Raw genomic sequence first — 26,789 nt, 5'->3', positions numbered from 1 at the left:
CAGTGGGGCTGAATAGTGCAGTCTATTGTACTTCCCTTAGCTCTCAATTGGCCTGCAGCCACTGAAGCCTGCACTGCAACCCTCATTGAAGTTATGGGGAGTGGGGTAGGGACAGGTTTGCATCAGGTTTGCTGTTTTTTTCTTTTTCAAAAAAGTTGGCAACTCTAGTGCCCACCCATCCAACCTGTTGGCCCACCCAAAAATTGCCTTCTGGCTACGCCACTGATTCTCTGTCTCTACTTTTTTCATTGTGCTTGATATATAATAAATCTTGTTCAACGGGGGAAACACTTCCTGAGGAAAATTCAAGTTTTCTTTCAAATATCTGCTGAACATATCACTTGGGGATACACCCAACAATCTAGGAAAATTCAATATACGGAGATTTAATCTCCTATTATAGTTCTCCACTTGTTCTATCTTCCTTCTTATTTCCATATTATCCTTTATCACAGCCACTTTGAATTCATCAGTTTGCTTAGTCTCTCTCTGCAAGGCCTCAATTTTTAGGGAAAAATCTTGTTTCACCATATCTAGGGAGTTCTTCACCTCCTGTACATTTAAATTCAAAGTCTTTACCTCTTCTGAAGATTGTCTCAGGGTTTTTTCCATTTCTAAAAGCTTCATCCAGATCTTACCCAGGCTCACCTCCGCCTCTCCTGCAGCCTCAGATGTCCTTATGGAGTCAGACTCCCCTCTGGGCTCCTCGGTATCGCCCTTTCCGGATTTCAAGGGAAACCCCATTCGACTCACAACAGTTGCAGGGCAAGGAGGCGTCGTAGAGCTTGGCGGGGAGAGAGATATTTCTGCTTCCAGCGGGGGGGGGGGGGGGGGGGGGGGCGCTTCACCGGTTCCACCTGCTAAGGACTCCGCTCTGCTTCTCCGGGAAAGAGCGGGAAAGAAGAGCTCCAAACCCACGTTTACCGGCATGGACGTCCCAGAAGGTAGGGGAACCCCACGGATCGTTCCCTTGCGTTTTGTATGTGGCATATTTCAAAACAGGCAAAACTGAAAAAATTCGGTAATTGAGGGCAGGAGCTCGCTTCAAACGTGCATCTTGACACGCCCCATAGGGGCTTCTTTTATAAAGCCACATTAGCGATTCCCATGCGGCAAATGAGAGGAAGCCCATAGGAATTGAATGGGCTTCCTCTCATTTGCTGCAACAAGAATCATTAGCACGGCTTTGTAAAATAAGTCCATATTTAGTCAAAAACATATTTCACCAATCACAGTTCTAGATGGATAGGACAGGGGCGTAGCCAGACAACAGATTTTGGGTGGGCCTAGGAAAGAGGTGGGTGGGCACCAAATGTTCTCCCCCCTCACCCCAACCACCACCAAAAAATATCTCAGCTGGTGGGAAAACACTTCTTTCCACCTTGGCAGTCCACAGCAAGCATGTGCTGAAAAATGAGCATGCTCAGGTGCCAGTATCGTGGAGAGTAGTGTTTTCGTTACCATCAGGGGGAAGTCTTCAGCTGGCTGAGCTTGGGATCCCCACCAGCTACCGCTAAACCTGTGCTACTGTTGGGTGGGCCTGAGCCCTAAATTGGTGGGCCCTGGCCCACCCAGGCCCACCTGTGGCTACACCACTGGGATAGGATATCAATAAACATAAGAAATAATAATGATAAAAACGTAAACATATTAAACAGTCTTACAATACAACAATCAATTGTGAACATGTGCTAACAATGATATTAATAAGAAAGAAGTGTGAATATGCATTACCTCAATATAAAAAAAAGGAAGTGTGAACATGAGACACAGTGATACCTAATAAGGAAAATGTGTCAAGATGTGCTACTATGACTAAAATACTCAATGAAGAAGTGTAAATAGAGGCTATTCACCGTAACATGCTCATAGTCTTGACCCAGTTCATGGGAAGCGGCTACAACTTCCCTCTCTGAGATCCATTGCTCCAGGTCTTCCATGTCACGCTTCAGCTGGCAAAGGCACTGGCTCTCCTGCAACTTAGCCCGACGCTCCTCTGCCAGGTCCTTCAGACTGGCATACAGTTTATCCACTTGTCCCTGGCGCATTGTGATTCGATCACTATGGGAGGTAGTAGAACATAAAGAACAAAATTACAGAGCATATTCAAAAGCATGGATTAATGAGACAAAGCCAATATGAATTTAGTGAAGGGAAATCTTGCCTCACCAATCTATTACACTTCTTTGAAGGGTTGAACAAACATGTGGATAAAGGTGAACTGGTCGATATTGTGTATCTGGATTTTCAAAAGGCGTTTGACAAAGTACCTCATGAAAGACTCCAGAGGGAACTGGAGAGTCATGGGATAGGAGGTAGTGTCCTATTGTGGATTAAAAACTGGTTAAAAGATAGAAAACAGAGAGATGGGAGTATCTAGTGAGGTAAAATGACACAAAGTTATTCAAAGTTGTTAAGTCACAAGAGGACCTTAAGAGAATGAAAGACTGGGCATATAAATGGCAGATGACATTTAATGTGAGCAAGTGCAAAGTGATGCATGTGGGAAAGAGGAACCCAAATTATAGTTATGTAATGCAAAATTCCACATTAGGGTCATGGGATAGGAGGAAATGTCCTATTGTGGATTAAGAACTGGTTGAAGGATAGGAAACAGAAGGGTAGTTAGTGGGGTTCCTCAGGGGTCTGTGCTAGGACCGCTGCTTTTTAATATATTTATAAATGATTTAGAGATGGGAGTAACTAGCGAGGTAATTAAACTTGCTGATGACACAAAGTTATTCAAAGTCGTTAACTCGCGACAGGATTGTGGAAAATTACAGAAGGACCTTACGAGACTGGGAGACTGGGCGGCTAAATGGCAGATGACGTTTAATGTGAGCAAGTGCAAGGTGACGCATTTGGGGAAAAAAGAACCCGAATTATAGCTACGTCATGCAAGGTTCCACGTTAGGAGTTATGGACCAAGAAAGGGATCTGGGTGTCGACGTTGATAATACACTGAAACCTTCTGCTCAGTGTGCTGCTGCGACTAGGAAAGCGAATAGAATGTTGGGTATTATTAGGAAAGGTATGGAAAACAGGTGTGAGGATGTTATAATGCCGTTGTATCGCTCCATGGTGCGACTGCACCTTGAGTATTGTGTCCAATTCTGGTCGCCGCATCTCAAGAAAGATATAGTAGAATTGGAAAAGGTGCAGCGAAGGGCGACTAAAATGATAGCGGGGATGGGACGACTTCCCTATGAAGAAAGACTAAGGAGGCTAGGGCTTTTCAGCTTGGAGAAGAGACAGCTGAGGGGAGACATAATAGAGGTATATAAAATAATGAGTGGAGTGGAACAGGTGGATGTGAAGCGTCTGTTCACGCTTTCCAAAAATACTAGGACTAGGGGGCATGCGATGAAACTACAGTGTAGTAAATTTAAAACAAATCGGAGAAAATGTTTCTTCACCCAACGCATAATTAAACTCTGGAATTCGTTGCCGGAGAACGTGGTGAAGGCGGTTAGCTTAGCAGAGTTTAAAAAGGGGTTGGACGGTTTCCTAAAGGACAAGTCCATAAAACACTACTAAATGGACTTGGGAAAAATCCACAATTCCAGGAATAACATGGATAGAACGTTTGTATGTTTGGGAAGCTCGCCAGGTGCCCTTGGCCTGGATTGGCTGCTGTCGTGGACAGGATGCTGGGCTCGATGGACCCTTGGTCTTTTCCCAGTGTGGCATTACTTATGTACTTATGAGTCACCGACCAGGAAAGGGATCTAGGTGTCATCGATGATACGTTGAAACCCTCTGCTCAGTGTGCGGCGGCGGCGGCGGCTAAGAAAGCAAATAGAATGTTGGGTATTATTAGGAAAGGAATGGAAAACAAAAATGAGGATGTCATAATGCCTTTGTGGTGAATATTGTGTTCAATTCTGGTCACCGCATCTCAAAAAACATATAGTGGAATTAGAAAAAGTACAAAGAAGGGTGACAAAAATGATAAAGAGGATGAGACGACTTCCCTATGAGCGGCTAGGGCACATCAGCCTGGAGAAAAGATGGCTGAGGGGAGATATGATAGAGATCTATAAAATAATGAATGGAATGGGTAGACGTGAATCGCTTGTTTACTCTTTCCAAAATTAATAGGATTAGGGGGAACGCAATGAAGCTACAAAGTAGTAGATTTAAAACGAATCAGAGAAAATATTTCTTCACTCAATGTGTAATTAAACTCTGGAATTTGTTGCCAGATAATGTAGTAAAAGCAGTTAGCTTAGCAGGGTTTAAAAAAGGTTTGGATGGCTTCCTAAAGGAAAAGTTCATAGACCACTATTAAAATGGACTTGGGGAGATAAGGTCATGTGACCTTATCCAGCATGGACGCTTAGGGCTTTCTCTCTCGCCAGCTTTACTATTAAGCGATATATAGCAGCCTGTATCTCCTTTTTTTCTGGTTATAACATTCGTGATTTTTATGCCTCAGTACGATGGCTCGTACCCTCTTCATCCAGCTTCCAAACGAAATAAGTCTGATGTCTCCACTTCTGAGAAGGCCCTTCAGGCGCCATTACTACACAATAAAGTAGAGTCTCTCGCTGATGATATTAAGGTGCTACATATTCTTATGCACCGAAATCTCACTACTACCTCTGAAATCAAGTCAGAATTAGTTACTATTTCTACTCAACTTACTCAGTTTACTGCGTGAATTGAATTCCTCGAAGACTGTATGTCAGCACATGGCACACTTCATCTGGAGACGAATTGTAAGTTAAATAAAATTGATCTCCTGCAGCGGGAAATAGAAAATCTCTCTAATTGTATAAGAAGAAACAATATTTGAATACTAGGGCTTCCTGAACAATCTGAGGGTAAGGACATGATTCAATTTTTAAAGGTGTTCTTCATAAAAATCGCTGCGCTTCCAACTGATTCCATTATTGATATAGAACGTGCTCACCGTATTGCGTTGCGGCCCATTCCAGGGAAAAACTACCCATGCCCTATAATTGTTAAATTTCTGTGTCATGATCAGCTGATGTTAATTGTAAATATTATTCGATCTAAATCTCCTATGCTTTATGATGGGGCAAAACTCCTTCTGGTACAGGACTTCTCCAAAACCACTGCTAAAAAGAGAAAAATGTTTCTATCAATGCGCCCCAAGCTGAAAGCCATAGGAGCTCAGTATGGTCTTCTATATCCTGCAACCATGCGTGTAACTTTTCAAAATACTACTAAGCATTACAATGACCCCACTGACTTGCAAAGATTTCTTGAAAATGACTCTTCTGCTACAAACTGATATTTTGAAGTTGAATATATTTGTAAAGGTTTACAATTTTTCTCTCTTTCACATTTTTTTCTTTTGAGAAGATGAATTCGCATTGCTGCTATGCGATTCTTTTATTATCACAATACTACATGCTGGCTTAAGCTCTCACCTGGTGTCTAAACTGGACTCAAGTGCCCCATAATGGATTATCTTGTTTCCTTTCTTTCTTCTCCTTTTTGGAATGTGTTTTTTTTTTTCTCAAGTGTTTTTACTTATCAAAATTTTTCATCTTATTATATTTGTCACCTTGTTTCTTCTTTTTAGAGGATTTTAAACTTGCTAATTATCTCCAGTTCCCTTCTCATGCATATGCTATTAGGTTTGGCATGATATGGCTGGTCACATACTGTATTTCAAAAATATCTGTGATGAATCTACAAATACTCTCCCTTAACATAAAGGGAATCTCCAATCCCATAAAAGGAAGAAACTTATATTGTATCTGAGGGAAAAAAATGTGGATATTTGTTTTCTACAAGAAACTCATGTGGATGCACAAGAAGGTTCTAAACTTTTAGGTAAATGGTTTGATCAATGCTTTGTTAGCCCTGCAAAAGGTCGCAAAAATGGTGTTATTACTCTTATTAGAAAATCTCTGCCCTTCCAGTTAATCTCTCATGTCAATGATAATGAAGGCAGATGGTCTCGACTAGAAGGTTTCCTTGAGAATAATCCCATAATATTAATTAATGTCTATGCTCCAAACATTGATGATCCTAATTTTTTCATAAAATTAACACATCTGGTCTGAATGTTCTCACTTGCCATACTATAATAGGAGGTGATTTCAATTTCTCAATAGATCCTTATCTGGATAGATCTTCAAACTGCAGACCTGCTAAACTTAAAGTCCAAAATACACTTAACAATCTTATGCAATCTAACAGCTGGTCTGATTTATGGAGATTACTTCATCCAACATCTAAAGACTATTCCTTCTTCTCTGCTCCTCATCATACTTATTCAAGAATAGATTATTTTTTGGGCACCAAAGATCTGATTCCTATGCTGTCCACTGCAAAGATACATGAAATATCGATCTCTGACCATGCAGCAATATCATGTGACTCTAACTGGTCTCCTAATAAAATCAAACCTTCTCCTTGGAGACTTCATACCACTCTACTATCGGATGCACACTTTTTGCAACATATCTCTCAAAAGTCTACTGAATTTTTTGACAATAACAAAGACTCTGTACCTTCTTTTATAACAGTTTGGGAAACATTTAAAACCTGGCTAAGAGGTGAAATAATTAGTTATGCATCTCATCTTCATAAGGCTAACAATGCTAAAATTTCCAATCTTGAAAAGGAAATTTGTCAACTTGAAATAACTTTATATACATCCTCGTCCAAACCTACTCTTCAAAAACTCAGGTCTCTTAAAATGCAATATAACTTTATTTTGACAAGCATCTCTAATGTAATTACTTTTAAGCAAAATGCTGTATATTATACAGAAGCTAATAAAGCTGGTAAATTGCTAGCATCTTATCTTAAAGGCAAGAGAACAAAACAACGTATAACTACTTCTGCTCAGTGTGCTGCGGCAGCTAAGAAAGCACACAGAATGTTGAGTATTATTAGGAAAGGGATGGAAAACAAACACAAGGATGTTATAATGCCGTTGTATCGCTCCATGGTATGACCGCACCTCGAATATTGTGTCCAATTCTGGTCGCCGCATCTCAAAAAAGGTATAAAGAAATTGGAGAAGGTGCAGAGAAGGGCGACGAAAATGATAAAAGGGATGGAACGACTTCCCTATGAGGAAAGGCTGAGAAGGTTAGGGCTCTTCAGCTTGGAAAAAAGGCGGCTGAGGGGTGATATGATAGAAGTCTACAAGATAATGAGCGGAGTAGAGCGGACAGATGTGAAGCGTTTGTTTACACTTTCAAACAATAATAGAACCAGGAGACACAAGATGAAGCTAGAATATGGTAGATTTAAAACAAATAGGAGAAAGTTTTTCCTTACTCAGCGTGTAGTTGGACTCTGGAACTCAATGCCGGAGAATGTAGTGACAGCAGCTGGCCTTATGTAGTTTAAGGGGGGTTTGGTCAGATTCCTGAAGGAAAAGTCCATTGAACATTATTTAAAAAATTATTATTACTATTATTTTTTTTTTTTTTGGGGGGGGGGGGTTGCAGGGTTCTTGAAACCTGGATTGGCCGCTGTCGGAGACAGAATGCTGGGCTTGATGGACCCTTGATCTTTTCCCAGTATGGCGGTGCTTATGTGCTTATGCTTATGTACTATTCAAACATCTACAGGATCCTCTTTGACCTCCTCTTCTCAAATACTTGAGACTTTTGAATCTTTTTACACGTCACTCTATTCTTCAGAAGCCACAGCTCAAGACTTTGAAATTTCAAATTTTCTTTCATCGTTGCATTTACCTCATCTCTCGGAGCAACATATAAATCAACTTAACCTATCTCTCTTGATGAGATTGTCTCTGCAATCAAAAAGCTGCCTTTAACCAAAGAACCGGGTCCAGATGGTCTACCAGTGGAGTTTTACAAGTCCTTTTCAACTTCTATATCAATCCATTTAATGGCCTATTACCAAGTTTTACTTGAATCATCCTCTTCAGGTCATTTTCTGGATGCTAACATTGTAGTATTACCAAAACCTAATAGAGACTGTACCCTTGTACAAAACTATAGGCCAATCTCACTTTTAAATACAGAATATTTATGCAAAACTTCTGTGTTGTAGAATAGAGAACATTATTCATTCACTCATACACAGAGATCAGGCTGGTTTCATTAAATCTAGGTATGGTGCTGATAACACTAAACTATTGTATCATCTCATTCACTTTGCCTGGTCAAAGGATTACCCTATATTATCTGTTTCTTTAGATGCTGAAAAAGCCTTTGACCGGGTAGAGTGGAAATACCTGTTTAGTGATCTTGGGCAGTTTCCTGAACTCTTTCTTCATATGCTGCACTTATTATATTCATCACCTTCTGCACGAATTGCAGCTAATGGAGCACTATCTAATTCATTTGTATTGCACAGAGGCACCAGACAAGGTTGCCCTATCTCTCCATTATTATTCAATCTGGCTCTTGAACCCCTTCTAGTGGCTATTCGTACATCCAAAGATATAACTGGAGTTTCCTTGGGTAAAGAGGAGTTCAAACTTTCAGCATATGCAGATGATATATTGTTATACCTCACTAACCCACAATCATCTATGAAAGCCCTCATTCACTTAATTTCTCACTTTTCAAACTTTCAGGTTATAGAATTAATTGGGACAAAACAGAGCTGATGCCTTTGAATGATGTTTGTGTTCCCTTCACTATTCAAGGGTTTCCTCTTAAATGGGTAGTCTCCTGTATTAAATATCTTGGTGTCTTCTTTGATAGAGATCTCTTAACTACTATCAAAATTAACTCTGACAAAATTTTTGCAAAAATTGAGACCTCATTAACATCATGGTCCCCATTAAATTTAACATGGTGAGGAAGGTTGGATACTATCAAATGATGATAGTACCCAAGATCATATATACTCTGAGTATGATCCCTCTTCTTTTTTGCTGTTATTTCTATAGAAGGTTGGAAAAATTGCTTTCTAACTTTTTATGGAATCTTAAGGTACCCAGAATCATCTTAGGCAAATTAAAACTGCCTAAATTACAAGGTGGAGTTAGATTCCCTGACCTCCTGCTATATCATAAAGCTTTTATTATACACTCAGGGTCTGGACTCCTCTGAATGATGCTTCTTTGCCTAGATAGCTAATATTTAAACAATCCATTATAGACCCATTAATACATTCTCATCTAATTGGCATGCGCCTTCCTAAAAATATTATCTCCAATCCTATCATCGATGTTACTCCTAAATTATTGTCATCTTTTGATAAATCGTTAGGCACTCCTTGGTTCACCACAACATTTGTGCCTATATGGAACAACTCCAAATTTAAAATTGATGAAAAACATGTTTCTTGGTCTCAATGGCAACGTATAGGAATATGGGCCCTTAAAGATTTTATTGACTTAAAAAAACCAAACCTGGAAATCTTTCTCAGATATGAAAACTGAATTGTCATTATTAGATTCTCAATTTTATCAACGGCTACAGGTTAGCTCTATGTTGAAAAAAAGTAATCTACAAATTCAACAAATGTCTCAAACCCCAGAGCTTATTTATTTATTACATTTGTATCCCACATTTTCCCACACATTTGCAGGCTCAATGTGGCTTACATTGCTCCGTCGTGGGGTCACCACGACAGAATGGCATATACAGTTATAATTTCATAAGAATATGGGAAACACAGAGAGACATAATCGAACGCGAACGCCCATGTCCATGGGCGTCTATGTCCGAGAATGGGTACGTGAAGGGGCGGGACAGACCGTATTTTCAAATGCATCGGATATGTGCGGATTTGAGCTGGGGGGTTTCGTTTTTCAGCGATAATGGAAACCGAAGGCGCCCAACTCAAAAACGAACAAATCCAAGGCATTGGGTCATGGGAGGGGCCAGGATTCATAGTGCACTGGTCCCCCTCACATGCCAGGACACCAATTGGGCACCCTAGGGGGCACTTGTAAAAAGTAAAAAAAAAAGTTAAATACCTGCCAAATCCATAGCTCCCTTCTCTTGGGTGCTGAGCCCCCCAAATCCCCCCCAAAACCCACTGCCCACAACTCTACACCATTACCATAGCACTTATGGCTGAAGGGAGGGACACCTAGATGTGGGTACAGTGGGTTTTGGAGGGCTCAACATTAACCACCACAAGTGTAACAGGTAGGAGGGGATGTGCCTGGGTCCACCTGCCTGAAGTCCACTGCACCCACTAACAACTGCTCCAGGGACCTGCATACTGCTGTGATGGAGCTGGGTATGGCATTTGAGGCTGGCATAGAGGGTGGAAAAAAAGTTGTTAAAAGTTGTTTTTTTTTTTTTGGTGGGAGGGGGTTAGTGACCACTGGGGGAGTCAGGGGTGGTCACCCCGATTCCCTCCAGTGGTCATCTGGTCATTTAGGGCACTTTTTTGGGACTTGTTCGTGAAAAAAAAGGGTAAAAAAAGTGACCTAAAATCGCGCTAAAAACAGCCATTTTTTTATTATCGGCCGAAGGCGCCCATCTCTGCTCAGCTGGTAAACACGCCCCAGTCCCGCCTTCACCACACCTCTGACAGGCCCTTGTCAACTTTGTTCGTTCCTGCGACGGAGTGCAGTTGCAGGCGCCTAAAATCGGGCTTTCAATTATACCAATTTGGGCGCCTTTGCGAGATGGGCGCCCATCTCCCCATTTGGGTCGAAATCTGGGCGCCCATCACTTTCGAAAATAAGGCTGATCGTATATAAAAGTATCATGTATAAAGATATCAATATTGGAACAACAGATAAACATGGCAATATACTAATGTTCAAATGATGGATCGTTATGGTATATTCTATTAAAGAGCTTATTGATATAAACATGTAACTCCAACATACAGGTCATGCTGCTTCCCACATCTATAAATATATTCTAAATAAATCTCCTATTAAATGAATAGGCTTACGAAGATGGCGACACGCTTCAGAGCTGCGGGTGAAGCTTTTTTGCAGCTCGCTGACTTACTTTTTCTTCTGGTCCATAATGCCCCATACAAAACGGAAGGGGACTGTCAAGGCAGTAGCCTCGACTGCCAGGACATCGTCCCCGTCTCAGCAGATGCTCGAACGCTATACCATAAGGCCACCTATTCAATCTACCGAGAGGGGCCCCGCTGCCGTTATGGGAGAAGACACCCCAAGCGACCTGGGGCTTGAAGTATCACTCTCCCCTCTGGAGGTCTATCCGCTGCCGCTCCCTGAAGATCGTCTTCTCAGGCGGGAACAGCTCAACCTGGAAGTGGTTGCGTGTTTGATCCTGGTTCGAGGAACAGAAGAGGCGAAGCTTTCAGGAGGCCTAGATTCTGAGGAATCTCAGGCAGTGAGACTCAAACCAGCGCCAGCTACCCTGGAGAGCATTTGGGAAGCTCTCCAGAGAGTGGAAAAGACGATTGCCAGCTCATCTAGCGAAATAAAAACTCTTGTAAGTATTGTTGAAAATTTAACCCTTGCATTTAACACAACAAAACAGGAAACATCAGAGCAGTTAAATGCTATTAAACAAGATGTTTCTAAAGTACAAGAGATTTCAACTCTCTATTCATCGTAGATTAGAGCAGGTAGAAAATTATAATCGTAGGTTGAACCTATGATTTTTGAACTTTCTGAAGGAAATGGGGATAACACCATATGATGCCTTTAAAACATACTTACAAGAAATTTTGAATTTTACCTCTGAAACTATACCTCCATTAAATAAAATATATTATATACAAATGAAGAAACCATCAGAAATTTCTCTACAAGTTATTCCACAGAAACATCAAGAAGAGGGAGAGTTGAATATATCTGAGATACTGGAAACAACCTTGAATGAAGACTCTAAAAGAACTACATTAATTGCATCATTTATATTTCAACAAGATTTGGAAGCAGTGCAAAGTATGTACTTAAAAAAAACACAATCTTTGTTCCGGGGGGAAGAAAGTCTGGATTTTTCCAGACATTACAAAACAAACACAGGAAAGAAGGAAACTGTTTCTTTCAATGAGATCTGAAGTAATAAAATTGGGTGCTTCCTTCCATTTAAATTACCCCTGCAAATGTGTTATTAAATATGCTGATCTTAAGTATGTTTTTTGTCAACCGGAACAATTGAAGGCATTTGTAAATGCAAAAACAATTGGTCAACCATCAATTCCCAAATAGATAGACAAATATGTATTTGAATAGGATAGCGTGTTAAGCAGATTTCCTTGAGAACTTTTTTTTGCTTTGGTGAGATTGTCTTCTATGTCTTTTTAGATACACACCCCCCTCGAATATTTGAGGTCTAAAGAAGAGTAACTATTACTTTGAAATAATGTATCTTTATTTTGAATGTTTTCTTATCTGTATTGCTTTTCAAGTGTAAATACTTGTTGAATCGAGAAAATTAATAAAAAAAATGTATAGGTTTACGTAAATGTTGGGAGGAAGATATTCAACAGTCTATTTCAGATAAGTTATGGGAACAGTTATGGAGTTCCTTATTTAAATGTTCCAAATCTTTATCAACATTACAATCCCTGTACTTCTTTATGCATAGATCCATGTGGACACTAAGACCTAAAAATGGACTTGGGGAAAATCCACTGCTTATTTCTAGAATAAGCAGCATAAAATGTATTGTACTATTTTGGGATCTTGCCTGGTACTTGTGACCAGGATTGGCCACTGTTGGAAACAGGATGCTGGGCTTGATGGACTTTCGGTCTGTCTCAGTATGGCAATACTTATGTACTTATGTTCCTTAAATTGGAAATTGAAATTCAGATGGAATGTTGTTCATATCATGAGAAGCTAATTGGTGGATCTGATGCTTTCTGGTGTTCAGCTTCAGTCCGTTTATAGCCATCCATTTGTTGACTGCTTTCAAAACAGACTTCAGTGCATTTAAGGCGTTATCTATACTGTTTGTAAACAGGTAGCAGGAACTGTATATCTGCATACATCTGCAATTGGGTTTCAAAGCCAGTTAGTACTGCACATAGAGGTTGTAAGAAGATGTTGAAGAGCAATCCAGATAGGCATGATTCCTGAGGGACACCTGTTGATAGAGGCTGGGGTGTTGATATGTCTTTTCGCTGTACGACCGTGAACGTTCTGTCTTTTAGGAAAGATTGAAACCATTTGAGGACAGCACCAGAGATACCGATGGATTGTAATATATTCAGCAAAATGCTATAATCTATACCGTCAAAGGCGGCTGATCGCTAAGAAAAATCTCTCTCTACTACTACTTATCATTTCTATAGCACTACTAGACGTACGCAGCACTGTACACTTGAACATGAAGAGACAGTCCCTGCTCGACAGAGCTTACAATCTAATTAGGACAGACAAACAGGACAAATAAGAGATAAGGGAATATTAAAGTGAGGATGATAAAATAAGGATTCTGAACAAGTGAATAAGGGTTAGGAGTTAAAAGCAGCATCAAAAAGGTGGGCTTTTAGCTTAGATTTGAAGACGGCCAGAAAAGCGAAAGATACATACCTGTAGCAGATATACTCCGAGGACAGCAGGCTGATTGTTCTCACGACTGGCAGCCCCCTCCAACTGGAAGAGTTTCAGAGAAAACTCAAAAACGTCTCACGGGAGGTCCCGTGCGCGGGGCACACCCACCGTGCATGCGCGGCCGTCTTCCCGCCCGTGCACGACCACTCCCGCTCAGTTAAATAAAATAGCAAAGAAAAGAAATACAACTCCAAAGGGCAGGAGGGAGGGTTGGTGAGAACAATCAGTCTGCTGTCCTCGGAGAATACCTGCTAAAGGTATGTATCTTTCGCTTTCTCCGAGGACAAGCAGGCTGCTTGTTCTCATGACTGGGGTATCCCTAGCTCCCAGGCTCACTCAAAACAACAAAGAGGGTCAATTGGGCCTTGCAACGGCGAGGACATAACAAAAATTGACCTACGAAGGAAAAACTAACTGAGAGTGCAGCCTGAACAGAATAAAACTGGGCTTAGGGGGGTGGAGTTGGATTCTAAACCCCGAACAGATTCTGCAGCACCGACTGCCCAAACTGACTGTTGCATCGGGTATCCTGCTGGAGGCAGCAATGAGATGTGAATGTGTGGACTGAAGACCACGTCGCAGCCTTGCAAATCTCTTCAATAGTGGCTGACTTCAAGTGGGCCACTGACGCCGCCATGGCTCTAACACTATGAGCCGTGACATGACCCTCAAGAGTCAGCCCAGCTTGGCCATAAGTGAAGGAAATGCAATCTGCTAGCCAATTGGAGATAGTGCATTTCCTGACAGCGACTCCTTTCCTACTGGGGTCAAAAGAAACAAACATTTGGGCGGACTGTCTGTGGGGGCTTGTCCGCTCCAGGTAGAAGGCCAATGCTCTCTTGCAGTTCAATGTGTGCAACTGACGTTCAGCAGGGCGGGTATGAGGACGGGGAAAGAATGTTGGCAAGACAACTGACTGGTTAAGATGGAACTCCAACACCACCTTCGATAGGAACTTATGATGCGTGCGGAGGACTACTCTGTTATGATGAAATTTGGTATAGGGAGCATGGGCTACCAAGGCTTGAAGCTCACTGACCCTACGAGCTGAAGTAACTGCCACTAAGAAAATGACCTTCCAGGTCAAGTACTTCAGATGGCAAGAATCCAGTGGCTCAAAAGGAGGTTTCATCAGCTGGGTGAGGATGACTGAGATCCCATGACACTGTAGGAGGTTTGAGAGGGGGCTTTGACAAAAGCAAACCTCTCATGAAGCGAACGACTAAAGGCTGTCAAGAGATAGGCTTACCCTGTACACAGAAATGGTAAGCACTAATTGCACTAAGATGGTTCCTTACTGAGTTGGTTTTGAGACCAGACTCCGGTAAGTGTAGAAGGTATTCAAGCAGGGTCTGTGTAGGACAAGAGCAAGGGTCTAAGGCCTTGCTGTCACACCAGACAGCAAACCTCCTACACTTGAAAAAGTAACTCTTCTTAGTGGAACCTTTCCTGGAAGCAAGCAAGACTCGGGAGACACCCTCAGAAAGACCCAAGGCGGCGAAATCTACGCCCTCAACATCCAGGTCGTGAGGGCCAGAGACTGGAGGTTGGGATGTAGAAGTGCCCCCTCGTTCTGAGTGATGAGGGTTGGAAAACACTCCAATCTCCACGCTTCTTCGGAAGACAACTCCAGAAGAAGAGGGAACCAGATCTGACGGTGCCAAAAAGGTGTGATCAAAATCATGGTGCCGCGGTCTTGCTTGAGTTTCAGCAAAGTCTTCCCCACCAAAGGTATGGGAGGATACGCGTACACAAGGCCGGTCCCCCAATGCAGGGGGAAGGCATCCGACATCAGCCTGTTGTGGGCCTGTAGCCTCGAACAGAATTGAGGCAGCTTGTGGTTGGTCTGCGTGGCGAAAAGATCCACCGAGGGGGTGCCCCACTTGCGTACCACACTCGAACTGAGCGAGCACTCGTGCGGTTGCATAATTCTGCTCAACCTGTTGGCCAGACTGTTGTTTACACCTGCCAGGTAAGTGGCCTGGAGGAGCATGCCGTGCTGGCAAGCCCATTGCCACATCCCGACAGCTTCCTGACACAAGGGGCGAGATCCGGTGCCCCCCTGCTTGTTGATGTAGTACATCGCAACCTGATTGTCTGTCCGAATTTGGTTAACTTGAAAGGACAGCCGATCTCTGAAAGCCTTGAGTGCATTCCAGACCGCTCTCAACTCCAGGAGGGACCACAGTCCTTGAGTGTGAAGCCCATCGACATGGGCTCCCCACCCCAGGAGAGATGCATCCATCGTCAGCACTTTTTGTGGCTAAGGAATTTGGAATGGACGTCCCAAAGTCAGATTGGACCGAATTGTCCACCAGTGGAGTGAATTGTGGAAACTGGTGGGCAGTCGGATCGCATCCTCTAGGTTCCCCATAGCCTGATACCACTGGGAAGCTAGGGTCCATTGAGCTGATCTCATGTGAAGATGAGCCATGAGAGTCATGTGGATTGTAGATGCCATATGGCCCAGGAGTCTCAACATCTGCCGAGCTGTGATCTGCTGGGACGCTCGTACCCGAGACGCAAGGGACAGAAGATTCTGGGCTCTGACCTCAGGGAGGTAGGCATGAGCTGTCTGTGAATTCAGCAGAGCTCCTATGAATTCGAGTGACTGAACTGGGCGGAGGTGAGACTTTGGGTAATTTATCACAAACCCCAGTAGCTCCAGAAGTTGAATAGTCGCCTGCATGGACTGAAGAGCTCCTGCCTCCAAGGTGCTCTTCACCAGCCAATCATCGAGATAAGGGAACACATGCACCCCCAGCTTGCATAGTGACGCCGCAACCACCAAAAGGCATTTTGTGAACACCCGTAGCGCAGAGGCGAGCCCAAAGGGCAGCACACAATATTGAAAATGCTGTGTTCCCAGACAGAATCGCAGATACTGTCTGTGAGCTGGCAGTATCGGGATGTGAGTATAAGCATCCTTTAAATCCAGGGAGCATAGCCAGTCGTTTTTCTGAATGAGGTGAAGAAGGGTGCCCAGGGAAAGCATCCTGAACTTTTCTCGGACCAGATATTTGTTCAGGCCCCTCAGGTCTAGGATGGGACGCATCCCCCCTGTTTTCTTTTCCACAAGGAAGTACCTGGAATAGAATCCCAGCCCTTCTTGCCCAGGTGGTATGGGCTCGACCACATTGGCGCTGAGAAGGGTGGAGAGTTCCTCTGCAAGTACCTGCCTGTGGTGGGAGCTGAAAGACTGAGCTCCCGGAGGACAATTTGGTGGAGTGGAGATCAAATTGAGGGCGTACCTGCACCGCACTATTTGGAGAACCCACTGGTCGGAGGTTATGAGAGGCCACCTTTGGTGAAAAAATTTTAACCTCCCCCCGACCGGCAGATCATCCGTCATGGGCACTTTTACGGTGGCTATACTCTCCCAGATCCAGTCAAAAGCCCGTCCCTTGCTTTTGCTGGGGAGCCACAGGGGCCTGCTTGGTTGCACGCTGTTGACGTGAACAAGCGCGCTGGGGTTGAGCCTGGGCAGGCTGTCGGGAAGGAGGATTGTACCTACGCTTAGGGTAAGCATAAGAAGCAGTCTTCTTTCCCCTGAAAAACCATCTACCTGATGAGATTGATGCTGAAGGCACCCGGTGGGAGAGGTTGTCGAGGGCGGTTTCCCACTGGTGAAGCTGTTCAACCAACTGCTCGACTTTCTCACCAAAGATGTTATCCCCCCGGCAAGGAACATCCGCCATCTGCTGCTGGGTCCGACTGTCCAGGTCAGAGGCGCACAGCCATGAGAGTCTGCGCATCACTATACCTTGGGCAGCGGATCTGGATGCAACATCACAAGTGTCATAAATACCCCTGGACAGGAATTTGCGACACGCCTTCAGCTGTCTGACCACCTCCTGAAAAGGCCTGGACTGCTCTGAAGGAAGCTTGTCAACCAGGTCCGCCAGTTGCCGCACATTGTTCCACATGTAGATGCTCGTGTAGAGCTGGTAAGACTGGATCTTGGTCACGAGCATGGAGGAATGATAGGCCTTCCTCCTAAAAGAGTCCAGAGTGTGAGACTCGCGCCCCGGGTGTGCCGAGGGGGTATCCCTCGAACTCTTGGCTCTCTTGAGAGCAGAATCCACCACCGCAGAATCGTGTGGCATCAACTCCGGGTCACTGTGGATCCTATACCGGGACTCGGCTTTCTTGGGGATGGTGGAGTTAGATAAGGGCTTCAGCCAGTTCCGAAGCAGTGTCTCCTTTAGGACATTGTGCAACGGTACCGTGGAAGACTCTCTAAGTGATGATGAATAGTCGAGGACCTCGAGCATCTCAGTCCTCGGCTCATCCACAGTAACCACGGGGGAAGGGAATGCTCACAGACATATCCCTAACAAAGGAGGTAAAGGAAAGGCTCTCATGTGGCGAAAGCTTCCTTTCTGGTGATAGAGTGGGGTCAGAGGGAAGACCACAGGACTCCTCGGAAGAGAAATACCTAGGGTCCTCCTCCTCCCCCCATGAGGCCTCCTCCTCGGTGTTGGACATGAGCGGGCCCGTCTCGACTCAGAGGATCCCAGTCCTCGATGATGACGTCGAGAGGTGGACTCCCACACCGGCGGGGACGAAGCTCCCTCCATCGACGTTGATGGTACCGCATCACAGGGCCAAAGCCAGCCGGCGCTTCCATCGACGGTGCCGAGGGCGCAAGCACCCCTGGCACCGGGAGAGACTGGCGCAGCAGCCCTTCCAGGATACCTGGAAGATTGGCCCGGAGGCGCTTGTCCAGAGTCTCTGTCGGGAAAGGCTGAGGGGCCGGTGCAGTAGTCGGAGATAGAATCTGCATGGGGCCAGGAGGCGGTAGTGGACTGCCCGACGACCGACGCATCGACACCTCCTGGATGGAGGGGGAGCGGTCCTCCCGGTGTCGACGCTTCTCGGGGGCCGAATCCCTCGATGCCCTGGAGCTTCCGGTACCGTGAGAAGGGGGCGACCGATGACGATGCTTGTTTCTTGCGATGCACATCATTGGCGCTCCGTGGTACCGACAAGGAGGACGTGGAATCCACACGCCTCCTCAGGGTCGGGTCCGAAAAGGGTCAGTCCCGATCGGCCTGCACAGCAGGAACTGTCGAGGCAGGTGGAGGCCCACTCGACTGCTCACTGCTCCCAGCGAGAGGTGGTCATCGGGCCTGTGGTACCTGCTCTTCTGAGGTCGATGCCATATCCGGTGCCGAAGTCGACACCCCCGGTGCCGATGCTGTCGAAGTCGACGCCTCCGGTGCCGAAGCTGTCGACGTCAACGTGGAAGAGCTGGGCCAAGTTCCAAAAAGATGATCCCGCTGAGCTTGTCTCGCCACCTGTGTCTGCTTTTTAAAGCTAAGACACAATTTACACGCTTTGGGATTATGCTAAGGCCTGAGGCACTGAAGGTACCAAGCGTGGGTGTCGGAAAGCGAGATTGCCTGGCCGCACCGACCACACTTTTTGAAGCCGCTGGGAATCCTCGATGTCATTGACGGAAAAATCGCGGTGGTGAGGTCAAAATCATTGATGGTGGCGGCGAAAAGGGCCACAAAAGGGAAAACGGGGACGCGGCTAAAAGGAACATGACGGCAGCGAAAGGAAACTTAAGGTAGCCAAAAACTATGGGGAACAGAGCTTTCTTTTTAAAAAAACTTTTAAAGAAGAAAGAAAACGCGTGAACGCGCCACGAAACAAAGAAAAAGGCGATAAAATCGCCAAAACCGGTTTCCGAGGGCTGAGAGGAGAGAGACATAATGCAGTCTCTCTCCAACTGCGGAAAACAAAGAACTGAGTGGGAGCGGTCACGCACGGGCGGGAAGACGGCCGCGCATGCGCGGTGGGCATTCCCCGCGCATGGGACCTCCTGTGAGACGTTTTTGAGTTTACTCTGAAACTCTTCCGGTTGGAGGGGGCTGCCGTGGACGTCACCCAGTCGTGAGAACAAGCAGCCTGCTTGTCCTCGGAGAATGGAGCTTGACGTACCGGCTCAGGAAGTCTATTCCAGGCATATGGTGCAGCAAGATAAAAGAAACGAAGTCTGGAGTTAGCGGTGGAGGAGAAGGGTGCAGATAAGAGAGATTTACCCAGTGAATGGAGTTCCCGGTGAGGAATGTAGGGAGAGATGAGAGTGGAGAGGTACTGAGGAGCTGCAGAGTGAATGCACTTATAAGTCAATAAGAGGAGTTTGAACTGTATGCGAAAACGGATAGGGAGCCAGTGAAGTGACTTGAGGAGAGGGCTACTATGAGCATAGCGACATTGGCAGAATATTATTCGTGCAGCAGAATTTTGAACAGATTGAAGAGGAGAGAGATGGCTAAGTGGGAGACCTGTGAGAAGCAAGTCGCAATAGTCTAAGCGAGAGGTGATAAGAGTGTGGATGAGGGTTCTGGTAGTGTGCTCAGAAAGGAAAGGGCGGGGTATTCAAGATGGTGACCAAGCAGGTTGTGAGACGGACGCTCTCCACATATTCTAAAAAGTTACCTTTTCCTCAAAAGAGCATGCTGAAAAGGAAGGGTAAGCCAAAGGGACCACCCCTCCTGAAGCAAGTACCCTACTTACCTGGGCAATCGTCAATCTCCACATTTTTGGTATTGACCTCGCTTACGGGCGTTTCCGTTAACGGGGCAAGGAAGAGCCCTGTTCAGGAGAGCGATTTATCGCTCAGCCCGTTAAGACCAGCTACCCCTCCACCCCCGCAACCAGACGGAATCGCTGTACCGAATTTTGGAATTGAAATAGATTTGAGGGGATGGCAGACTCCGTCAGTGGAAGCGAAACCCGAAAATACATCTGGGATGGCGGTGGGAGAACAACGACTACCAGAACAGGGGAAGCCACGGCCGATACGTCTCGAAATGCTGGTTTACAAGAAGAAATTTCCCTTTGTGCAATTGAGATTCAGCTGTTGGTTAGGCCCCAGGAGGTGTCATTGGAATCAATCTGGACTGCCCTTGAGTCTCTGCATAAGGTCTGTACTTCTTTTATATCAGTATCATTAAATAATGCTACTCAAATAAGAACCTTAAAAGAAAAGGTGGAGGGAGTTTTGACTAAACAGACTAACTTGGAAACAGAAATGGCTAAAGTATTAGATCAAAAACCAATTTATTCAGAATATTCATATCAATATCAAGGACCCGACACTGTCCGTGTTTCGGCGCCAAAGCGCCTGCCTCAGCGGTCACAATCAACTTTCTCTGAGAAGAAGCTGAGAGGCTTGAATTCCTTTATGTATGCAAGTTAATCCACAGAGAGAACAAAAGAACAGCCAACCGATCAGCAAACACCATGGTGTTTGCTGATCGGTTGGCTGTTCTTTTGTTCTCTCTGGCAAAACACCGTGTCGGGTCCTTGATATTGATATGAATATTCTGAATAAACTGGTTTATGATATTATCTCCCTATTGGTTTGCGCATTTGTCAGCCTCTACTTTTGCTGTTTTGCTTTGACTTTCCGTGGAGGCTCCTCCTGTCTTCTAAAGTATTAGATCAAGAAGCTCAAGTCTCTGGGGATCGTTTATTACTTCATTGGAAAATAGAAAATTTAGAGAATTTATCTAGAAATTTGAATCTACGTATATTAAATTTTCCACAATCTCAATATATTACTCCAAGAGATATGTTTGTTCAGTTTCTAAAAGGGATTTACAAATATTCAGAACAATCTCTTCCACCTTTACAGAGAATATATTATTTGGACATGAAGCCAAGTCAACAACAAAATGCTCCAACACAGCAGGATAACTTAACTGAAACACTTGATATAACAGACTTTTTGGAACAATCAAAAGAGAATATTGAAACTAGGGCAACCTTAATTGTTTCATTCGTATTTCTTCACGATAAAGAAGCCTTATTAAGACTTTATTTTAAGAATATTCATCCAGAATTTAAAGGCAGTAAAGTTTCAATATTCCCAGATGGACACAACAGAGAAGAAAAACGTTCCTGGACATGAAGCAAGAATCCTTGGATATAAAGGCTTGTTTTCAATTAAGATTTCCTTGCAAGTGTTTATTAATATTAATAGATAAGAGATATATTTTCTTCGAACTGGAACAATTACGTATTTTTCTTAATATGCAAAGCAACAAGGAACAGTCTCAGACATGAAGCGGTCTCAATTTTTTTTTTTAGGGGTAACCTCCTGCTTATTTTCTTTAGGAAATTTTCATTGTTTAGCCAACTTCCTTTGGTATATTGATTAAATCTTGATATCCTTCCCATAAATAGTGGACTGTTTAAACCAATATAGTATTGTTTGTAATAGAAAGAAAATTTTGTTTTCTTCTGTTTCTTTTTTCCTTTTGCAATTTGCTATATATTGGTGTATCTATTCAAAGATTGTATCTTTGTATAAAGTGAAAATTAATAAATATAAATAAAAAAAAAGAAAGGAAAGGGCAAATTTTGGTGATATTATAGAGAAAGAAACGACAGGTTTTAGCAGTCTGCTGAATATGTGCAGAGAAGGAGAGGGAGGAGTCGAAGATGACCCCAAGGTTACGAGCTGATGAGACAGGAAGGATGAGAGTGTTATCCACAGAAACAGAGAATGGGGGAAGAGGAGAGGTTGGTTTAGGTGGAAAGATAAGAAGCTCAGTCTTGATCATGTTTAGTTTCAGATGGAGATGAGACATCCAGGCAGCAATGTCAGACAGGCAGACTGATACTTTGGCCTGGATTCCTGCTGAGATTCCTTTACTAAAGCCTGTACGCACCAGATTGAGTAACAACAGTAACAGTGTTTCTGTTTCATGGTTGGCCCTGAAACCAAATTGATTGATGCCCAAGATCTTATTGAAACCTAAGCAGTTCACTATTTGATCATGGACCAATATCTTAGTGATCTTCAACAAGAAAGGAAGGGATGAGATGGGTCTATATTTTTCGATAAGACTTGCATCTTCTTTTGAATTCTTTAGGAGTGGCCTAACTATTGCTTCCTTAAAGGATGTAGAAATGCTACCTTCTTTGAAGCATCTGTTAACAATTTGACTAAACATTGGAGCAGTCACATCATTTAAGGCCTTAATCACAGAAGGATGGCAGATGATTTTATTGTAGGTGCTATTGTTTACTTTGGAAAACACTTGCTTTATCACATTGGGGGAAATCTCTGTAAAAGTGTGCCATTGTTCGTTATCTGCTAAGGGGATAGTAGGTTCAGTTGGTATTTTCTATAAATCAAATTGATTTACGATTTTGTTGACTTTGTCAGAGAAGCCGATCGCAAATTCCTCACTTGAGATATTAGTAGATCTTTGTTTTGTTTTGTGGAACTCTTGTCTTGAGTCAGACTCCTTACTATGGAAAACAATTCACTGGAGCTGGAGGATGCCTGTTCAATCTCTCTGTTATAGAACTCACATTTGACTTTATTTGTCAGGGCTCTGTATTCAGCTAACTTGTCCAGGTATGCAACCTGAGTCACTCTAGATAGATACTTCCTCCATTCTCGTTCAGTTTTTCTCAATTGTTATATCATAATCCTGACTTCATTGTTGAACCATGGTGCTCTGGTCGATCTTTTATTTGTAAGAGGTGCAACTTTCCCGAGGGAGCTTGATAATAGAGCATACCATTTTTCAACTAATAGATCGGTTGAGTCATCTTAGCTGAAATTCATAGTTGGTAAGGTATTAGTTATCTCTTCCTTTAGGTGTCCTAGCGCAGATAATTTCCAGCTGAACTTCATTTCTTGGTCTTGTAAGGGTTTGTTGTGTGTGTTGCAGTTTAGTGTTAGTGAGATTAAGGCATGACCTGACCACGGCACAAACTCAACTGGTCTTACATGCATAAAATCTTTCCCCATGGCTGTTGGTTCAAATACCAGATCTAAAGTGTGAACTGCAGTAGGAGTGTCTAGAAAACATAGAAACAGAGAATCATGATGGCAGATAAGGGCCAAATGGCCCATCCAGTCTGCCCTTCCTCATTAACCACTAGTTCCTCCTTTTCCTGAGGGATCCCACGTGCCTGTCCTACACTTTCTTAAATTCAGACACAGTCCTCGTCTCCATGACCTCCACCAAGAGGCCATTCCACGCATCCACCACCCTTTCCGTGAAATAGTATTTTCTCAGATTCCTCCTAAGCCTATTTCCTCTTCACTTCATCTTATGCCCTCTTATTCCAGGAGTTTTCCTTCATTTAAAAAAGGCTCACCTCTTGTACATTAACGCCACTGAGGTATTAAACGTCTCTATCATATCCCCTCTCTCCTGCCTCTCTTTCAGCATATACATGTTGAGTTCAATAAGCCTATCCCTATATGTTTTAAGACAGAGTTCGTTTACCAGTTTGGTAGCCGCCCTCTGGACCGACTCCATCCTGTTTATATCTCTCCGTAGGTGCAGTCTCCAGAACTGCATGCAGTACTCCAAATGAGGCCTCACCAGAGACTTTTACAAGGGCACCATCATCTCTTTTTTCCTGATGGTCATCCCTCTCCTTGTGCACCCAAGCATCCTTCTGGTTTTGACCATCGCCTATTCTACCTGCTTGGCCACCTTAAGGTCTTCGGACACAATCGCCCCCAAGTTCCACTCTTCTTTCGTACACAGAAGCACTTCACCCCCTATACTGTACCGTTCCCTTGGATTATTGTAACCCAAGTGCATGACCCTACATTTCTTAGCATTAAATCTTAGTTGCCAATTTTCAGTCCATTCTTCAAGTTTTGCTAGATCCTTCCTCATGCCATCCACACCCTCCAGGGTGTTCACCCTATTACAGAGTTTGGTATCATTCGCAAAGAGACAAACCTTACCAGAAAGTCCTTACACAATATCACTCACAAAGACGCTAAAAAGGGCTGGCCCGAGGTCTGATCCCTGTGGTACACCAGTGGTAACATCCCTTACCTCACAGTAAGTTCCATTTACCACTACCTTCTGTCTCCTCCCATTTAACCAGTTTTTAATCCAGTCAGTCAATTTAGGTCCTATACCGTGCACTCAGTTTATCAGTCGCCTGTGCGCAACCGTGTTAAAGGCTTTGCTAAAATCCAAGTACACCACATCTAGCACCCCTCCCGCATCCAACTGTTTGGTCACCCAGTCAAAGAAATCAATCAGATTCATCTGAGATAACCTGTCTCTAGTGAAGCCATGCTGCCTTGGGTCCTGAAGTCCATTTGATTTGAGAGACCTCACGATCCTCCACTTTAGAAGCGTTTCCATTAGTTTACTCACGAAAGAGGTCAGACTCACAGGTCTGTAATTCCCAACCTTCTCCTTACTTCTGCTCTTGTGCAGAGGGACCACATCTGCCCTTCTCCAGTCCTCTGGGACCATTCCAGACTCTAAGGAAGATTTGAAGAGGTCAGACAGCAGAGCCGTCAGAACATCTCCAAGTTACTTGAGCACCCTTGGATGTATCCCATCAGGATGCTAGAAATTATTAGGAAAGGGATGGTGAATAAGACCGAAAATACTATAATGCCTTTGTATCGCTCCATAGTGCGTCCACACCTTGAGTATTGCATTCAGTTCTGGTCGCCGTATCTCAAAAAAGATATAGCGGAATTAGAAAAGGTTCAAAGAAGAGAGACTAAAATGATAAGGGGATGAAACTCCTCTAGTATGAAGAAAGGCTAAAGAGGTTAGGGCTCTTCAGCTTGGAAAAGAGACGGCTGAGGGGAGATAAGATTGAGGTCTACAAAATCCTGAGTGGTGTAGAAGTAAATCAATTTTTTACTCGCTCCAAAAGTACAAAGACTAGGGGACAATCGAGGAAGTTACATGGAAATATTTTTAAAACAAATAGGAGGAAATATTTTTTCACTCAATGAATAGTTAAGCTCTGAAACTCTTTGCTAGAGGAAGTGGTTACAGCGGTTTGCGTATCTGGGTTTAAAAAAGGTTTGGACAAAGGTTACAAAAATAACACCCAACCTGGAGTGAAAGGGTTAAATCTCTCCCAAGAAGATAGTGAACAACTAGAGACAATCTTCATACTTTGTGGACTTTTACGAGCTTCTGGAAAGTAATACAAAATTCAATACATCTGTTCGCTAATGGCTGGTGAAGCCCGAAGGATGAGTCGGGTGGGAAGACCTCTGCAGAGATTTCCATGAGAGATTGAGTAGTCCTCAGGAAGGGAGGGAAAGGGCCCTGGCAGTATGGCGGCCCACCAGCGGGAAATGTCGCAGGAAGAGAAGGTTGTCACCATGGGTTCTCCTCCTATGAGAGAAGTGTGATTATGTCATCACATTCCAGGAGGGGTTTCCAGAGGGGACAAGAGCGATGTGGATAAGACCTGCCCAGAACACACAGAAATGCACATGGAGAGAGCAAGAGGCACCCACGGTGGAAGTCTGAGTAAGATGGAAAAAGCACCAAGTTCGTAACTGCATTTATTTAGCACTATGACGCACTGACTTAAGGAGAGTGGAGTTCAGTTTGGAGGATGGTGAGACCCTGGGCCGGTTCATGTGTTTGGAGTATAACATAAATTGAGACCTGATGGTATTATCAATGCAATGCCATTACTGCACAAAGATGTTTTTTAACTTTGGAGGGTGTCTCTGGGGTGGGCGTTGCTACTCCTTGAGTGATCAAGCCAGTGGGAAGTGAACCAACTCGGGTAGGTGCGAGAGGTGGCCAAAGCCTGGAGTCAGTGGGTCCAGGGAATGAAAATGAGCTGATGGTGAGAATGCAAGCGTTGGGAACAGACTGTTCTGACACTGGGAGCTATCGACACTGTGATGCCCCTCCAAATAGTGGACAGTTTTACAGAGAAGAATCTGGAGAGGAAACTCAAGGGGAATGAGAGCCCCAGGATTGAGGGCAAAGGGTCCAAGGCCTAGAATCAATGAGTTGCCCTCCAGCCTCTCCTCTGCGTCTGGATGAGCTGGTAAAGAGCAAGCCTCCATTGGGAGAGGCAGGTGGGCCCGGTCTGTAGCCTCAGAAGGGGACAATGATATGGGAAGAGACAGAGACAGCCCTGTATGAGTGACCCCTGCTACTATTCCTTTGCACATGATGGCAAAACTAAACACATCCCCTTTTGAGAGGTCAACAATTAATAAGAGAGAGCTGAGGAAAGCAAGACACAGTCCCAAAGATTTAGAGATTGGTTTATTCTAGCCATATGCAAAGGCAGTAGCATGGGTACTATCAAGACATATTAAATTAGGGGATGGAAAGTGAAGGAGAGATGGATCAAAGGAAACGGGAAGGGAAGTAGGGAATAAAAAACTTGGAAAAGTAATCAGGGGCTGCTGGCAGAAGACGGTCCCTTATAGACCAGTAGGAGCAATTTATAAATGACACGGTAAGAGACGGGGAGCCAATGTTCTTGCTTGAGAAGGGGTGTAATGTGATCAAATTTTCGAGCATTATAAAGAAACAGCTGTAGACTGTACAAGTTGTAAGTGTTTGAGAGAGGATAA

General features: G+C 44.0%; 1 protein-coding gene across 1 annotated transcript in view; it reads right to left on the bottom strand.

Annotated features, from left to right (window-relative positions):
- SPTBN2 (spectrin beta, non-erythrocytic 2) overlaps positions 1–26,789 on the bottom strand; it is a 1,201,559-nt gene that overhangs the window by 339,945 nt on the left and 834,825 nt on the right. Inside the window, exon 24 of the mRNA XM_030217767.1 lies at positions 1,857–2,061. Within this exon, the coding sequence (XP_030073627.1) occupies positions 1,857–2,061 (205 nt within the window). The remainder of the gene's footprint in view (positions 1–1,856; positions 2,062–26,789) is intronic.

The sequence above is a fragment of the Microcaecilia unicolor genome, chromosome 11 (assembly GCF_901765095.1).
Source record: "Microcaecilia unicolor chromosome 11, aMicUni1.1, whole genome shotgun sequence".
In the NCBI taxonomy this organism is placed as follows: Eukaryota; Metazoa; Chordata; class Amphibia; order Gymnophiona; family Siphonopidae; genus Microcaecilia; species Microcaecilia unicolor.
This window is presented reverse-complemented; position numbering and strand designations above follow the sequence as displayed.